Source organism: Bombina bombina, chromosome 5 (genome assembly GCF_027579735.1).
Source record: "Bombina bombina isolate aBomBom1 chromosome 5, aBomBom1.pri, whole genome shotgun sequence".
NCBI lineage: Eukaryota > Metazoa > Chordata > Amphibia > Anura > Bombinatoridae > Bombina > Bombina bombina.
In genome coordinates, this window is record NC_069503.1 from 50,290,993 (window position 1) to 50,309,892 (window position 18,900).

An 18,900-nucleotide genomic window follows, 5' to 3' on the forward strand; every position below is an offset into this window, starting at 1 on the left:
AGATGTAATGTGCATCTCCTTGAACACCACACAGTTCACACAGTTGTGAACCCTCACACGTGTACAGAATGTGGGAGATGTTTCACATCTAAAGGAAGCCTTAAGTGTCACAAAAAGACCCACACAGGGGAGAAACCTTTCACATGTAATGAGTGTGGAAAAAGTTATACACAAAAGAGTCATCTGAAAACTCATGAAAGAAGACACGAAGGAGAAAAGCCTTTCGCATGTACAGAGTGTGGAAAATGTTTTACAATTAAGACTAATCTGAAAATTCATGAAAGGATTCACACAAGAGAAAACTTTCATATGTACAGAGTGTGGAAAATGTTTTACACAAATAAGTCATCTGGAATGTCATAAAAGGATTCACACAGGAGAAAAGCCTTTCACATGTACAGAGTGTGAAAAAAGTTTTACACAAAAGAGTCATCTGAAGATTCATGAAAGGAGTCACACAGGAGAAAAGCCTTTCACATGTACAGAGTGTGGAAAAGGATTTATAAGCAAAACTAATCTGGAAATTCATGAAAGGAATCACACAGGAGCAAAGCCTTTCACATGTACAGAGTGTGGGAAAAGGTTTACACGAATAGATAACATGACAGCTCATGAAAGGATTCACACAGGGGAAAAGCCTTTCACATGTACAGAGTGTGGAAAAGGATTTACAACCAAGACTAATCTAAAAAAGCATGAAAGAAATCACACAGGAGCAAAGCCTTTCACATGTACAGAGTGTGGAAAAAGGTTTACACGAATAGATAATATGAAAGCTCATGAAAGGAGTCACACAGGGGAAAAGCCTTTCACATGTACAGAGTGTGGAAAAGGATTTACAAGCAAGACTAATCTGAGAATTCATGAAAGGAATCACACAGGAGAAAAGCCTTTCACATGTACAGAGTGTGGAAAAAGTTTTACACAAATAAATTATCTGAAAAATCATGAAAGGAGGCACACAGGAGAAAAACCTTTCACATGTACAGAGTGTGGAAAAAGGTTTTACAGTAAAGAGTACTCTGAAACATCATGGAAGGATTCACACAGGAGAAAAACCTTTAACATGTTTAGAAAGTTGAAAAATGTATCCTGTGCCAGTCATGTATCACAAAAACACCAAATATTTATACATAAAATAAACTTTACATACACTGTGTGGAAACTTAATAAAAATGTATCCTAAAGCGGACAAACTCTCTAAATAGAATAGTCGAAAAAGATCATACTGTAAATAATACTTTCTAATCCCAGTTATAAAAGTCCCAGATTGGAAGTGCTCTCCTGCTGTCCTTTGTTCCTCTATATATGTGCACCTCAGTTTCTCTCATATCAATGTGATAGAATCCAAACACCACACAGGAATATACAAATCTGTCCTCATACTGACCCGTTTACACAACCACCCCCAGTGTTGTTTATTAATATGCCAGTGTTAGGAGTTGTACGTTTGATTTACATAGGGGATAAAATAATTATATTTACAGAATAAAGGAGTCTGTCAGGTATCACATAACCAATATACCTTTAAGACCCAGTGCAGTCTCACTCCTTTCCCTATTTAAGGCTCCTCCTCATGATATCTCATTGCTTAGTATTGCAGTAATCTTTCCTAGATCCTCTGTGAACCTATGCCATCCTGTGAACGCTGTTCACAAACCTCTGAACTCCTGAGAAACTTAACATTGAAACTCCTATCTCTGTTGTCTTGTATTATTTTAAGGCAACTTATCGTTTTTCCTGTGTTCTATATTTAAAGTTGAGAGGACTCTGCTTTATCTCTCTGCCGCACTCCGGTTCCAGCTACCGCTCTCCTTGCCTGTCAGCTCACAGCAGTGTTCTACGGGAACGCGGTGACGTCATCCGCCAGCTTCACATTACCGCTGATAGCAGCAGCTCCTATTCTCTGCTCACTTCCTCAGCTTGTGGCGAGTTTTGCTTCGCGCTCCTGCTTGGTAAGCACTGCTCTAGTTTGATCCTCTGAGCTACCGCAGAACATTGTATCTTTGCCTTACTCTCCTAAAAAGAAATCTAAACTTATATGAGTGCCAATATTATTTGTATTTGTTCTGATCCTCTCACTTCCATAAGTTTTTCTCAGTGTGTGGCAGCCATATTTTGTTTTCTCTTGCAAGAGTCTGAATATTATAAACTTTAAACTGCATACCACTCTTATATCAGGATTGTTTTCAACTACCCCTGCTGCTTTATTTTTTCCTTCCACAGTGTCAACCCTGACACATGTGGCAGCCATAGGGGATAAGTGGGAAACTGCACCTGTATATTAAATTGTATTGTGTGATTACTGAGTAATACATTGTTGCGCAGGATCACCATGTGTATCCCATACTATTCACTAATACAATACACCCTATTTAATAGTGTCATATCCTAGCAGTTGTGGTTCTAAAGCACCTGATGTTACATTCTTATTCAAGCTCTTTAAATTTCAGTTCCCTTGACATACTCTTGACATAATACTAAGCCCACTAACATGGACCCAGCTGGGATGAATACACATATTCAGAACCTCACTCAGAGGGTTGATCTGCTTACAGAGGCCTTGAATACCCTCAAAGTGGAGAATGATACTATGAAAACTTACATCCGGGATGTTGTGGATAAAAGGGTCCCCTTACTGGAGCCCCAGGTTAGTACTCCAGAGAAATTTAATGGTAATCGCTCTCAATATAGGGATTTTAAGAATGCCTGTTTGCTCATGTTTTCTTTGAAACCACATACCTATCCAAATGATAGAGCTAGAGTATTAACTGTTATTTCCTATTTGAGGGGTGAGCCACGCACCTGGGCTAACTCCTATTTTGAAAGTAACGATGAGATTCTTAATTCATTACAAAATTTCTTTACTGCCATGGGTACCCTATACGAAGATCCATACAAACAGCTCACCGCAGAAAACGCTATGAGAAACTTAAAACAGAAGAAAAGAATAGTCGAAGACTATATTACAGACTTTAAAAAATGGGCCAAAGACTCAAAGTGGAACAACCTGTCTCTGAGAAATCAGTTTAGGTTGGGCCTATCAGATGGCATAAAAGATGAGCTATCTCGCACTGACTTACCCCAAACCCTAGAAGAATTGATGTCTCTCAGTATTACCATCGACAGGCGTCTTAGAGAGAGACAACAGGAACGCTCCTACCATGATAGCTATCCTAAAAAACAAAACATACCTGCTGTGAGTAAATCTTCTTCCGAACCTATGGATATAGGTTTCATTAAAGGCCCCCTTTCCTCCGAGGAGAAGATCAGGCGTAGGGCTAACAACTTATGTTTATATTGTGCCTGCGACAGTCACACTGTTAGAGATTGCCCATCCTTGCAGAAACAGAACAAGGGTAAGACTATCATTCAACCTTTTTGTTGTACCACTCAGCTCTTACCTGATCCATACTTACACTTGTCTCTTCTCTTGCAGTGGGACTCCCATCGGGTCAACGCTACCGCGATCATTGATTCGGGAGCAACAGCTTCCTATATTGATAGTGTATTTACTAAAAAAAATAAAATACCTGTAGTCAAAAAGAAGTCTCCTGTCTTATTAAGAGGTATTGACGGTACTCCTATCCCCACTGGTCCCGTCGAATATCAGACTATCCCTTTACTTATCACCTCCACCAGCCATCATAGGGAATATTTTACTTTTGATATCATTCCCTCTCCTATTGCACCTATTGTTTTAGGTATAAATTGGCTTTGTACTCATAACCCCCAAATAGATTGGAACTCACTTACCCTTGATTTCAATTCAAAGTTTTGTCTGTCTACTTGTTTCCCTGCAACTGTTCTTCATACATCTGCACTTCCTGAGGATCCTCAGATCCCTGCAGTTTACCAGGACTTTGCAGATGTTTTCAGTAAGGCAGAGTCTGAAAATTTACCACCCCATAGAAAATATGATTGCCCTATAGAGATCATTCCAGGGTCTGAAATCCCTACAGGGCATATCTATCCTCTATCCAATCCAGAACTCTTACATTTAAAGACTTACCTAGACGAAAACCTTAAAAAGGGTTTTATTCGCCCCTCTACCTCTCCAGCTAGTGCAGGAATTTTCTTCGTGAAAAATAAGGATGGTACTCTTAGACCCATTATCGATTATCGTCAACTTAACAAGGTTACTATAAAAAACCGTTACCCCTTATTCCTGAGTTAATAGAGAGGTTAGAGGGCGCAAAATTCTTTACCAAACTGGATTTGAGGGGTGCCTATAACCTCATCCGTATAAGAGCTGGCGATGAGTGGCTGACGGCATTTCGAACCCGATACGGTTTGTTCGAATATGTCGTCATGCCTTTTGGGCTCTGTAACGCGCCCGCAACTTTTCAGCACCTCATCAATGATATCTTTAGAGATATTTTAGATATTTTCATTGTTATATATCTTGACGATATTTTAATTTACTCCAAAACATTTGAAGAACATATCTCTCATGTTAGACAAGTACTTTCTAGACTAAGAGGTAACCACTTATATGCCAAGGCAGAAAAATGCCTTTTCAATACACAGTCTATATCCTTTCTCGGTTATGAGATTTCTCCCAAAGGTATCTGTATGGAAAACAAAAAGGTTGAAGCAGTCTTAAACTGGCCCATACCAAAAAGCGTACGTCAGGTTCAATCTTTTATGGGTTTTGCGAATTTTTATCGCAAGTTTATCAAAAACTTCTCTAAGATATCTCTACCTCTCACTACGCTGACAAAAGCTAATACATCGTTTAAGTGGACCCCACAAGCACAACAAGCTTTTGATTTACTTAAACAGATGTTCACTTCAGCTCCCATACTCCGTTTTCCTGATCCTAATTTACAGTTTGTACTGGAGGTAGACGCTTCCAACCATGCTATTGGAGCTGTTCTCTCACAGAGAGAGAGTTTGAAAAAACCCCTTCATCCTGTCGCCTTTTATTCTAGAACTCTAAACTCTGCAGAACAAAATTACCCTATTGGTGATAAAGAACTTTTAGCTATAAAACTGTCTTTAGAACATTGGCGACACCTTCTTGAAGGCACTCCAGTGCCAACACTCATTTATACGGATCACAGAAACCTCCAGTATTTAAAATCCACTAGAACACTCTCGGCCAGACAGGTTCGCTGGAATCTTTTTTTTTCACGCTTCAACTTTCTGATAACCTACAGACCAGCAACAAAAAACCAAAAGGCCGATGCCCTTTCGAGAATTGGAGGCCATCCCAGTTCTCCATCAACCCTTCGTTCAGTGATTCCAGAAAACAATTTCATCTCTTTTACAACAGATATCACACCCTTACTTAAAAAGGAACAAACTTTGGATTCCACAAAACCATCACAACTTCTACAAAAGAACTCTCAAGGTCTGTATACTCATGACACAAAATTGTATGTCCCTCCTACTCTCAGACCTTCATTTCTCCGATCTATTCATGACAGCTTTTTAGCTGGTCATCCAGGTTTGCGCAAAACGCAGGAATTGGCAAATAGGACCCACTGGTGGCCAACCATCTCTGCCGATGTCAGAAATTATGTAAGCTCTTGTGCAACCTGTTCTGTTTCCAAGAGGGATAAACATTCCCCTTATGGTCTCCTTTTACCTTTACCAACTCCAAAGAAACCTTGGGCTGAAATTGCCTTAGATTTCATCGTCGATTTACCTCTATCATCAAAAAACAATACTATATTAGTGGTTGTCGATCTATTCACGAAGATGTCTCATTTTATTGCTTTCCCCAAACTTCCTACTGCTCTAGAGACAGTTCACTTACTCATTGAACATGTTATTAAACTACATGGCTTACCCATATCTATACTCAGTGACAGAGGAACTCAATTCTCTAGTAAACTTTGGCACCAATTCTGCAAGACTTTCTCAGTTGAAAGGAAACTGACAACTGCCTATCACCCCCAATGCAATGGACAGACCGAGAGATGTAATCAATGGTTAGAACAATTCCTAAGATTATATTGTTCCAACAACCAAAATTCTTGGTCTGATTACCTCCCCTATGCGGAGTTTTGTTACAACAATACTATCCATTCCACCACTGGTATCACACCATTTTTTGCAAATTACGGCTTTCACCCAAACTTCCATTTATTTCAAAACTCTGCCACATCATCCCCCACTATATATGAATTGTCTGACAACATATCAGCTAACTTCAAAACTATTGAATCTGCTATAAACAGCGCAAAAGAAGTATACAAACGGTATTATGACCGCCGTAGACGTCCTCCTCCTCAGTATAAGGAAGGTGACCTGGTTTGGCTCTCCACCAAACATTTACGTCTCAATACTCCTTCAAAAAAGATGTCTCCTCTATACATCGGTCCATACCCAGTATTACGTACCATAAATGCTAACGCAATACGTCTCAAATTACCATCTACCCTCAAAATTCATCCTACTTTCCACGTCTCGCTTCTCAAGCCCTACAGAGAAGTTAGAGACCCCATTACTTCGGTAGAGCAACCACCAGTTACTATAGACCCTACTGTGGAGTACGAGGTACACACTATTTTGGATTCACGAATTAGACGTGGTCACCTAGAATACCTCATTCATTGGAAAGGATACTCGCACGATGAGGATTCCTGGGAACCAGCTTGCAACATTTCGGCTCCACGTTTAATTACACTTTTCCATCAGCGACATCCAGATCGCCCGAAGCTTTGAGCCCCAGAGTGGCTCCTTGAAGGGGGGATTCTGTCAGGTATCACATAACCAATATACCTTTAAGACCCAGTGCAGTCTCACTCCTTTCCCTATTTAAGGCTCCTCCTCATGATATCTCATTGCTTAGTATTGCAGTAATCTTTCCTAGATCCTCTGTGAACCTATGCCATCCTGTGAACGCTGTTCACAAACCTCTGAACTCCTGAGAAACTTAACATTGAAACTCCTATCTCTGTTGTCTTGTATTATTTTAAGGCAACTTATCGTTTTTCCTGTGTTCTATATTTAAAGTTGAGAGGACTCTGCTTTATCTCTCTGCCGCACTCCGGTTCCAGCTACCGCTCTCCTTGCCTGTCAGCTCACAGCAGTGTTCTACGGGAACGCGGTGACGTCATCCGCCAGCTTCACATTACCGCTGATAGCAGCAGCTCCTATTCTCTGCTCACTTCCTCAGCTTGTGGCGAGTTTTGCTTCGCGCTCCTGCTTGGTAAGCACTGCTCTAGTTTGATCCTCTGAGCTACCGCAGAACATTGTATCTTTGCCTTACTCTCCTAAAAAGAAATCTAAACTTATATGAGTGCCAATATTATTTGTATTTGTTCTGATCCTCTCACTTCCATAAGTTTTTCTCAGTGTGTGGCAGCCATATTTTGTTTTCTCTTGCAAGAGTCTGAATATTATAAACTTTAAACTGCATACCACTCTTATATCAGGATTGTTTTCAACTACCCCTGCTGCTTTATTTTTTCCTTCCACAGTGTCAACCCTGACACATGTGGCAGCCATAGGGGATAAGTGGGAAACTGCACCTGTATATTAAATTGTATTGTGTGATTACTGAGTAATACATTGTTGCGCAGGATCACCATGTGTATCCCATACTATTCACTAATACAATACACCCTATTTAATAGTGTCATATCCTAGCAGTTGTGGTTCTAAAGCACCTGATGTTACATTCTTATTCAAGCTCTTTAAATTTCAGTTCCCTTGACATACTCTTGACAGAGTCTTTATATGAATAGGGTGTTAGAGAATTATATAAACAAGGACATCAGTCTCAAATGATTGACATCTGGGAGATATATTTAATGTGCACATCATGTGGATAAACCTTTTCTTATAGCAATACATGCTTAGCATTGTACGTGTTATATACCAGAGGAATTACTGATAGGAAATTGATTTTATTTAATGAGACACAATGGGCTAGATTACAAGTGGAGCATTAATTTATCGCATGCCCATAAATGGACAAATTTGCCCATAAACGAGCAAATTTTCCCATTTGCAGGTGCGCAATATATAATCAGCCATTACAAGTGGCTGATTTTTTCTACCGTGAGCTTGTGGTAACAATTAGCGCTTATAAAATAAACAAGCTATCAGATCTCTGGTTAATTTTATAAATGTCCACTAAATGTCCCTAAATTTAAGTGTTAGTTTTCTTTAAAGAAGAAAAAAACAAAAACTGCACTTAGCCGTTTTTGGGGGTTAAAGTCGGCGGCTGTGGGGTGTTAAAAAAAACAGCACTTTGAAATTGTGGTCTATGGGAACTGTGTGTTCCCTGTAAATATATGTATATGCTTAAATACATATATATTATTTGTTATAAGTATATACACATATTAACACACAAATATATATATATATATATATATATATACATATATATATACAAAACACAAAAAACCCAGCACTCACTAGCAGATTCACAGCAATGTTTAAAAGCAAAACTGGGGGAAGTCAGTTACATTTGGCGCCAAAGGATCAAGCCCAGGACCACGACAAGGTCTCCCCCTTCCTGGGACCCTAACCAGCACCCACACAATGCATACTTCCAAACAAACCAACTGGGAACCTCCCAGGGTGACACAGGCTTTTGTAACCTCCCCTATGTAAATACAAAACACAGGAATGGACCGCACTCACAGACTGGACTGGGTACACATCCTAAGCCACTGTTAACTCCACAGCCCTGAACAATGACAGACAGCTGCAAAGTTCCCAGCAACCCAGGCAGTTAACCCCCGAGCAACCTGGGTGTCAGGTCCGCAGGGGAGCATTACAATCATTAACACAAAACACAAAAAACCCAGCACTCACTAGCAGATTCACAGCAATGTTTAAAAGCAAAACTGGGGGAAGTCAGTTACATTTGGCGCCAAAGGATCAAGCCCAGGACCACGACAAGGTCTCCCCCTTCCTGGGACCCTAACCAGCACCCACACAATGCATACTTCCAAACAAACCAACTGGGAACCTCCCAGGGTGACACAGGCTTTTGTAACCTCCCCTATGTAAATACAAAACACAAGAATGGACCGCACTCACAGACTGGACTGGGTACACATCCTAAGCCACTGTTAACTCCACAGCCCTGAACAATGACAGACAGCTGCAAAGTTCCCAGCAACCCAGGCAGTTAACCCCCGAGCAACCTGGGTGTCAGGTCCGCAGGGGAGCATTACAATCATTAACACAAAACACAAAAAACCCAGCACTCACTAGCAGATTCACAGCAATGTTTAAAAGCAAAACTGGGGGAAGTCAGTTACATTTGGCGCCAAAGGATCAAGCCCAGGACCACGACAAGGTCTCCCCCTTCCTGGGACCCTAACCAGCACCCACACAATGCATACTTCCAAACAAACCAACTGGGAACCTCCCAGGGTGACACAGGCTTTTGTAACCTCCCCTATGTAAATACAAAACACAGGAATGGACCGCACTCACAGACTGGACTGGGTACACATCCTAAGCCACTGTTAACTCCACAGCCCTGAACAATGACAGACAGCTGCAAAGTTCCCAGCAACCCAGGCAGTTAACCCCCGAGCAACCTGGGTGTCAGGTCCGCAGGGGAGCATTACAATCATTAACACAAAACACCCTGGGTTGCTGGGAACTTTGCAGCTGTCTGTCATTGTTCAGGGATGTGGAGTTAACAGTGGCTTAGGATGTGTACCCAGTCCAGTCTGTGAGTGCGGTCCATTCCTGTGTTTTGTATTTACATAGGGGAGGTTACAAAAGCCTGTGTCACCCTGGGAGGTTCCCAGTTGGTTTGTTTGGAAGTATGCATTGTGTGGGTGCTGGTTAGGGTCCCAGGAAGGGGGAGACCTTGTCGTGGTCCTGGGCTTGATCCTTTGGCGCCAAATGTAACTGACTTCCCCCAGTTTTGCTTTTAAACATTGCTGTGAATCTGCTAGTGAGTGCTGGGTTTTTTGTGTTTTGTGTTAATGATTGTAATGCTCCCCTGCGGACCTGACACCCAGGTTGCACGGGGGTTAACTGCCTGGGTTGCTGGGAAATTTGCAGCTGTCTGTCATTGTTCAGGGCTGTGGAGTTAACAGTGGCTTAGGATGTGTACCCAGTCCAGTCTGTGAGTGCGGTCCATTCCTGTGTTTTACACACACATATATATATATATATATATATGCATATACATTTTATATTTAAAATTTCTGCCATTGCTTGTGTCTCACAGCATGAGAATAAGGCTCCCATTGGAGCATATGGAAGTGCGCTCTCATTTTGCGCTCCATTTATAATCAAGCCCAATATCAGTAACCGGTACATTTGTGATCATTTGCAAACAACAAGTCCTCCAATAATAAAAGACCTTTATTAATATTTCAACATGGGTCAACAAATAACTGCAACGTTTCAGGCCTAGCTCCTGATGCATGAGGAAGGGCGGAACTAGGCCAGAAAAGTTGCAGTTATTTGTTGACCCATGTTGAAATATTAATAAAGGTCTTTTATTATTGGAAGTACTGGAGGACTTGTTGCTTTACATATGATTTGAGACTCAGTCTCCTCCGGGCACTCCTATATTTCCTATATTTTGATTGTTTACATTTTTGATCATAATCAGTTTAATTTAAATGGCTACTATAACCTACATGTATACTGGGTATGTAATATGTGTGCATGTGATCATAATCAGTTTAATTTAAATGGCTACTATAACCTACATGTATACTGGGTATGTAATATGTGTGTCATGTGATCATAATCAGTTTAATTTAAATGGCTACTATAACCTACATGTATACTAGGTATGTAATATGTGTGTCATGTGATCATAATCAGTTTAATTTAAATGGCTACTATAACCTACATGTATACTGGGTATGTAATATGTTTGTCATGTTCTGTAACTTGATATTATGTCTGTTAGATGTTTTCATGTTAGTTAGAAGCCACAAGAACTGATAATAGCACATACTGTATATATAAAGGGAACATTATATGTCTGATAAATCCCTTTGTACCAAGAGCACAAGTGTTAGGTATATTTATACCATTGTGTGCATATATCATGTAATGCTGCTGTTTACTATATAATGATATACAATGTTTTTTCATGCAAATAAAAATGATTGGAATCCAGACCAGTATTTTGTATTTTTTTGTCTAATTAAAAAAACAATATCAGCGTGAACTGTACTAGGTTTTCTGTAAGTAATTTCTGTTTGTGGGGCATATAAAAATCTTGATTCAGATTTTCATGAACTAATGATATTGCTAATTCATGTGGTATGCTAGAGTAAAAACTACTGACATCACAAGTACACCTGATGTATTTGCGATCAGTGTTGTGAATAGTGGATAGTTCTTGTAACAAGTGTGTGGTGTCTTTAATATATATACGATGGTAAATTTGATACAAATTTTTGTAGCTGAAGATCTACATAGCGGGATAGGGCGCTGGTTAGACAATTAACTCCAGCTATTATAGATCTTCCTGGAGGACGGATACTTTGGGAAGTGGTAGTAGTGGGCTACATCAGGATGTTCTATATACATGAAGTTTTTTTCGGATTTGGTCAGTATGTTGTTATTGTAACCTTCCTGAAATATATTTCTTTCTAATGACACGATGAGTCCACGGATCATCATTAATTACTGTTGGGAATATCACTCCTGCCCAGCAGGAGGCAGCAAAGAGCACCACAGCAAAGCTGTTAAATATCTCCTCCCTTCCCTCCCACCCCAGTCATTCTCTTTACTTATGTTAGAGCAAGGAAGTGGTAAAGTTAGGTGTTAGTAAAAGATTCTTCAATCAAGAGTTTATTATTTTTGAAGTAGTACAAGATTGTGCTGCTTTGTTCTGGGGTGTAGCCATAGTCCATATCAGTCTCTTCAGTAGAGCAGTGGTGGCTTTAGAGCAATGGGAACTTGTGGGACATAATTCTCACTGCGCCTCCCATATATTTATGATGCCCTAATCCGGATAGCCTAAATACGATTACTCAGGCTTTATCTTTTCTCCACATGGCTATGTGAGGGAGAGGACCTCTCAAGCCTGGTGAGCTGTCTTGCTGTCTGGCAGATTTAAGAGGTAAGTGCTGACTTTTTATTCTGGGTCTGGAAAAATAAAAAAGGATCTCAGAGGAAGTGGATCACTTATTAATTTGGGACATAAAGCCTCCTATAGATATAAAGCCTCCTATACGACAGCACTTTTTAGGCAGGCACTGGGACTGAGGAGCTAGACTTGAGGTGTTTTTCACTGCTCCTGGTGGCTTAAATCACATGGGCTGAGGAGATAGGCTCAGTATGAGGTGGCTTTTCACTACTCCTGGTGGCTTAACTTTAACATAAAATGCCGACCGGGAAATTGCTTTTTGACACGCCCACGATGGGCGGACCTATGTGTGTCACCAATTTGGCTTGCACTCCACTGTCTCAGCACATCCTGTTATCGGAAGAAAGAGAGGGTTATAAACAAAGTCCTCAGTGTGTTTACACATGCGTTAGGGCCAGACAGCAGTTTGTTAAATAACATCTACAGCTGAGTTCCAGATCTTTTTCTGAGGGGATTGTACCCGGGGTCAGAGGGGCAGGTAGGCACCTCAGCAGAGTTAAGCTGAGGTGTAGAAGTGTTCTGCATTATTTGTGTAGCTGTTTAGCTTTTTCTGCACATGAAAATAGAAAAGTTACATTTTGAAATTTAAAGAGACAGTAACGTTTTTTCTGTTTTAATTTTTATTAAAAAAATTTAGACTTTTATTTGATTAAATCATCCATTGTGAGTCAGAATGGACCAAGAGGTCCTGCAATATGTTTTGATGTCAATGTGGAACCACCAATCCCTTTCTGTTCCTCATGTAGTGAGAGAACTTTAAATTATAGGGATAGACTTTTTTCTGAGCCAACTCCTTCTTAGGCGGATGCTGTTCAGGAGTCTATTGACAATATTCAATATATGCCGCAAATTTCTCCTCAAGTTGCCCACACATGCAGTGCCCTGTGTGTCAAAATCCACCTGGAGTTACCTTGCAAGACATCGTTTCTCTAATGTCATCGGCGATATCTGATGCATAGTCTGCTTTTCCCATGCTGCAGGGAAAGCGCAAGAGGAAATGTATTCAATCAGTGAATAATGTTGCTGATACAGTAGTACCTATTCCGAATGTTTCTTCCCTAAAGCCTGAAGAGGAAGATACTTCGGTAGTATCTGAGGGGGAAATCTCAGATGACTCAGACAGTGTAATACCGTTATCTGATACGGAAGTTGTTTCTTTAAGGTTTTAGCTACCCTGGACGACTCCGACACTACTGGCGTAGTCAATCCTAAAAAGTCCAGTAAACTATACAAATATTTTGATGTACCCTCCATGGTGGAAGTATTTCCTATACCAGATAGGGCTACAGAGATGATTGCTAAGGAATGGGAGAAACCGGGTATCCCCTTTTCTCCATCCCCTATTTTTAAAAAAGATGTTTCTTATAGCAGACTCTATCAAGGAGTCTTGGCAGAGGGTACCCAAGGTGGAAGGAGTAATTTCCATGCTAGCCAAGAGAGATACTATTCCCATAGAGGATAGTTGTTCCTTTAAGGATCCTATGGATAAGAAGTTAGAGGGTTTACAATGGCAGCCTGCAGTTTGTATTGCTACTGTCACCAGTGCGGCGGCATACTGGTTTGATGCGTTGTCTGATTTTATTCAGACAGGCACCCCTCTCGAAGAAATCCAGGATAGGATAAAGGCCCTTAAGTTAGCCAACTCCTTTACTACAGATGCTTCCCTTCAGATTATTAAGCTGGGAGCTAAGATTTCAGGCTTTGTCATATTGGCCCACAGAGCGTTATGGTTAAAATCTTGGTCTGCAGATGTTTCATCTACAGGATAAGAGAAATAAACAAAATGGATGTCAGAGTAATTTTCGTTCCTTTCAAGATTTCAAAGGAAATCCTTCCACTCCCTCTTCCAAGCAGGAGCAGTCTAAGCCTTCCTGGAGACCCAATCAGTCTTGGAATAAGGGAAAGCAATCCAAGAAGCCTTCTGTTGAATCAAAGACATGCTGCACCCGATCCGGACCGGATCTTGGGGGGGAAGGTTTTCCTTCTTCACTCAGGCTTGGGTTTGAGATGTTCAAGATCCCTGGGCAGTGAACATTGTGTCCCAGGGATACAAACTAGAGTTCAAGACTTTTCCTCCCAGGGGCAGGTTTCTGCTTTCAAGATTATCTGCAGACCAGACAAAAAGAGAGGCGTTCTTACACTGTGTACAGAACCTCTCCGACCTGGGAGTGATAGTTCCTGGTCCAATGCAGGAACAAGGTCTGGGATTCTATTCCAATCTGTTCGTGGTTCCCAAGAAGGAGGGAACCTTCAGACCAATTTTAGATCTCAAGAGTCTAAACAAGTTTCTCATAGTACCGTCTTTCAAGATGGAAACTATCGTTCCATTCTTCCTTTGGTCCAAGAGAGTCAATTATGGCCACGGTGGATTTGAAGGACACATACTTGCATGTTCCCATCCACATGGACCATCACAAATTTCTAAGGTTTGCTTTTCTAGTCAAACACTTCCATTTCCTGACTCTTTCTTCGGCCTAGCCATAGCTCCCAGAATTTTCTCAATGGTTCTGGGATCACTGCTGGTGGTGCTCTGATTACGGGGCATTGCAGTGGCACCTTCTCTGGACAACATTCTTGTTCAAGTGCCTTCCTTTTAACAAGCAAGATCACGCACGGAAATGTGGTTATTTTTCCTGTGGTCTCACGGATGGAAGGTGAATTTGGAAAAGAGTTCCTTAATTTCAAACTACAATTGTAGTTTTTTTGGAGAACTATATTAGTCTCCTCATCAATGAAGTCTGACAGTAGTCAGGAAATCAAAGATTTTTGATCCTTGCCTAGCACTTCAGTCCTCTCCTTGGCCATCAGTAGCTCAGTGCATGGAGGTAATTGGGCTGATGGTAGCGGCAATGGACATCATCCCGTCCGCCCATTATCACCTCAGACTTCAGCAGTTAAGCATACTCGGGTAGTGGAATGGAGATTATGCGGATCTGTCTCTGTAGTTTCAGTCGGAGCAGGAGATAAGGGATTCTCTACTTTGGTGGCTGTCTCAGGATCTTCGCTCCCAGGGAACCTGCTTTTGTAGTTCTTCCCGGGTGATTGTGACAACAGATGCCAGCCTTTTGGGCTGGAGAGCAGTTTGGGGCTCTCTAAGAGCAGGGAACATGGACTCCTTCAGAGTCTGTTCTACTGTAAGAAATCTAGTATTTGTTGTTGTGGAACACAACTGCAGTCTGTAGTAAATTGGTTTTGTTTCACTAACTTAACTGAATCATCTATGGTGAGAGGGGATCCTGCTCATAAGTGAGATGTGTTCAGTTAGTTCTAAGTTTCTGTATATGATGTTTACACAGAGTAGTACAGGACTAAATGGTTAGTCTGATTAGCTCCTATATGGTTAATTATCAAACTACTAAGTTATATGAGAGATGCTGCTGCTGAATCTTGTGGTGTTAAATCAATACCTGTTTGCAAAGACTGTCACAGTGATTCGTGAAAGGAGAAAAAACCGCAACCGGAACAGGCAGTGTTGAAGCCGGAAGTCCAAAACACAGAGTGGACTCAACCTGACAAACTGGTGTGCCGTAGCCAATTGCGGCGGATCAAAACCGCAAAAAGATACAAAGGAGAAAAATTAGGCAGGCACAGCTTGAAAAACCGCTTTGAATTGAAAACAGAAGGTGCTTTATTAGTACTTCATAAAAAAAGTTATACATGCAGACAGGCAAGGTGGACAAAAAGGTCTAACATGTTTCGCACCACAGTAATTCCACTGGGGGATTTATATTACTTCACCTTCGGTAACATTACTACGCACACAAGATAGTCTGATTAAAGTCTCAAGTGCTATCTAGCACATACCTGTGTCCGTTTATGTGAGTCAGTAAGTAGGCATCCTGCTTCAGTGGTACCCGGGCTGCACTGCGGTAGTGTTCTGTGAGCGGAACAGAGAGGAAGTGACCTATCGGCAGTTCAAAGTAGCAGCTGATCTGTTCCTCCTACATCGGTAACTCAGAGAGAAGTTAGGTAACAGTGCTTAATTATGTTTTAGCGAAAAGCTTTAAATTTACCCCACTGTTTGAATGAGAGTCCTCAATGTAATCCAGAATAAAGTTGGGTAGATGTGAGTAACGCAGTCCCTTCTGAGTGACAGGTCTCTTCTCTAGATCAGGGAGAGAAACAAGTAATCAGTTTGTTTTGTTATTTATAAGATAGAAGTGGACATCTGAGAGGTGGTCTTCGTAAGTAGTCGGACCTTTCACCCCGGGGGAGTGGGAACTCCAGCCAGAAGTGTTTTTCCAGCCTGATTCTCAATGGGGTAAGTTGCAATTGGATCTCATGGCTTCTCAACAGAATGTCAAGCTTCCGAGGTACCGGTCAAGGTCACGGAACCCTCAGGCTGTACTGATAGACGCTCTGGCGGTACCTTGGAATTTCAGTCTCGCATACTTATTTCCTCTGTTTGCTTTTCTTCCTTGAGTCTTGGCTCAAATTAAGCAGGAGAGGGCGTCGGTGATCCTCATTTCACCGGCGTGGCCTTGCAGGATTTGGTATGCTGTCCTGGTGGACATGTCACATCTTCCACCTTGGAGACTTCCATTGAAGAAGGACCTTCTACTTCAAGGACCCTTCTTTCATCCAAATCTAGTTTCTCTGAAGCTGACTACTTGAAGATGAACGCTTTATTTTATCCAAGCGTGGATTTTCAGAATCGGTCATTGAGACCATGATTCAGGCTTGTAAGCCTGTTACTAGGGAAGTTTTAACCATAAGATATGGCATATATATTTATACTGGTGTGAATCCAAGGGCTACTCTTAAAACCGAGTAGAGTTTGGATTCCTAGAATTAGGTCTTTTCTCCAAGAAGGTTTGTAGAAGGGATTATTGGCAAGTTTCCTAAAGGGTCGAATAACTGCCTTGTGTATTTTGCTACATGATCGTCTGGTGGACTTCCCAGATGTATATTCATTTGGTAAGGCCTTGGTCAGGATCAGGCCTGTGTTCAAATCAGTTACTCCTCCTTGGAGTCTTAATTTAGTTCCTAAGGTTCTTCAAGGGGCTCCGTTTGAGCCACTGCATTCCTTAGATATTTCCTCTGCTTGTAGAGTGTCAGAGCTCTCGGCTTTACAGTATGAGTCTCCTTACCTTATTTTCATTCGGATAAGGTGGGTTTACGTTCTAATTTAGGGTTTCTCCCTAAAGTGGTTTCAGATCGGAACATTATTCAGGAGATTGTTGTTCTTTCCTTGTGTCCTAATCCTTCTTTTCATGAGGAACGGCTTCTACACAATCTGGACATGGTACGTGCACAATGATTCTTTGTACAGGCGACTAAGGATTTTCGTCAGTCTTCTGTTTAACGTAAGAGACAGAAAGCTAAGGCTACTTCCTTTACTTTGTGGCTGAAGAGTATCATTTGCTTTGCTTATGAAACTGCTGGACAGCAGCCTCCTGAGGGAGTAACGGCTTTGTCTGCGAGGGTTGTTCCCTCTTCCTGGGCATTCAAAATGAAGCCTTTATGGAACAGATTTGCAAGCCTGCAACCTGGTCCTCCCTTTTTCAAACTTCTATAAATTTGACTCTTTTTCCTTGGCTGAGTCCTCTTTTGGGAGAAAGGTTTTTCAAGCAGTGGTGCCTTCCGTTTAGGTTTCCTGTCTTGGCCCTCCCTTATCATCTGTGTACTCTAGCTTGGGTATTGATTCCCAACAGTAATTAATGATGATCCGTGGACTCATCATGTCATAAGAAAGAAAACAAAATTTATGCTTACCTGATAAATGTATTTATTTCTTGACACAATGAGTCCACGGCCCGCCCTGTTATTTAAACAGGTTGTTAGTATGTTATAAATTTCAGGCACCTCTGCACCTTGTTTCTTCCTTTCTCTCCTTTACTTCGGTTGAATGACTGGGGTGGGAGGGAAGGGTAGAGATATTTAAAAGCTTTGCTATGGTCCTCTTTGCCGCCTCTTGCTGGGCAGGAGTGATATTCCCAACAGTAATTAATGATGATACGTGGACTCATCGTGTCAAGAAATAAATACATTTATCAGGTAAGCATAAATTTTGTTTTTTCAAAAGTGTTGAGTAATGTGTAGTAGTATCCTTATCTAACACAATGTAATATTATTTATTATTAAGAATTCTTTGTGCTTCAGATATGTAGGCTTCAAAATTCTGAAATACTATTCCACCTCCCTTGTCTGCATCTCGCATCACTATGTTTTTATTTTGTCTAAGATTTTCTAGTGTGCATGTTTCATTTGGGGACAAGTGGAAGATTGGAGTTGGTTTGTTATTTATCTTTGAAAATTCTTCTAGGACCAGTTAGGCATAGAAATGTGCTTATATATCAATATATATTGTGTAGCTGTTATGTGCTAGTGTTAGTAATATATATTGTGTAGCTGTTATGTACTAGTGTTAATAATATATATTGTGTAGCTGTTATGTGCTAGTGTTAATAATATATATTGTGTAACTGTTATGTGCTAGTGTTAATAATATATATTGTGTAGCTGTTATATGCTAGTGTTAATTATATATATTGTGTAGCTGTTATGTGCTAGTGTTAATTATATATATTGTGTAGCTGTTATGTGCTAGTGTTAATAATATATATTGTGTAGCTGTTATATGCTAGTGTTAGTAATATATATTGTGTAACTGTTATGTGCTAGTGTTAATAATATATATTGTGTAACTGTTATGTGCTAGTGTTAATAATATATATTCTGTAGCTGTTATGTGCTAGTGTTAATTATATATATTGTGTAGCTGTTATGTGCTAGTGTTAATTATATATATTGTGTAGCTGTTATGTGCTAGTGTTAATAATATATATTGTGTAGCTGTTATATGCTAGTGTTAGTAATATATATTGTGTAACTGTTATGTGCTAGTGTTA

General features: G+C 40.7%; 1 protein-coding gene across 1 annotated transcript; it reads left to right on the forward strand.

Moving 5' to 3' along the window:
* Nucleotides 1-277: 277 nt before the first annotated feature.
* On the forward strand, nt 278-15,361 carry LOC128661290 (oocyte zinc finger protein XlCOF6-like). The gene is made up of 2 exons (XM_053715563.1): nt 278-951; nt 15,346-15,361. The coding sequence occupies exons 1-2, from the start codon at nt 278-280 to the stop codon at nt 15,359-15,361; spliced, it is 690 nt and encodes a 229-aa protein (XP_053571538.1).
* The last annotated feature ends 3,539 nt before the right edge of the window (nt 15,362-18,900 follow it).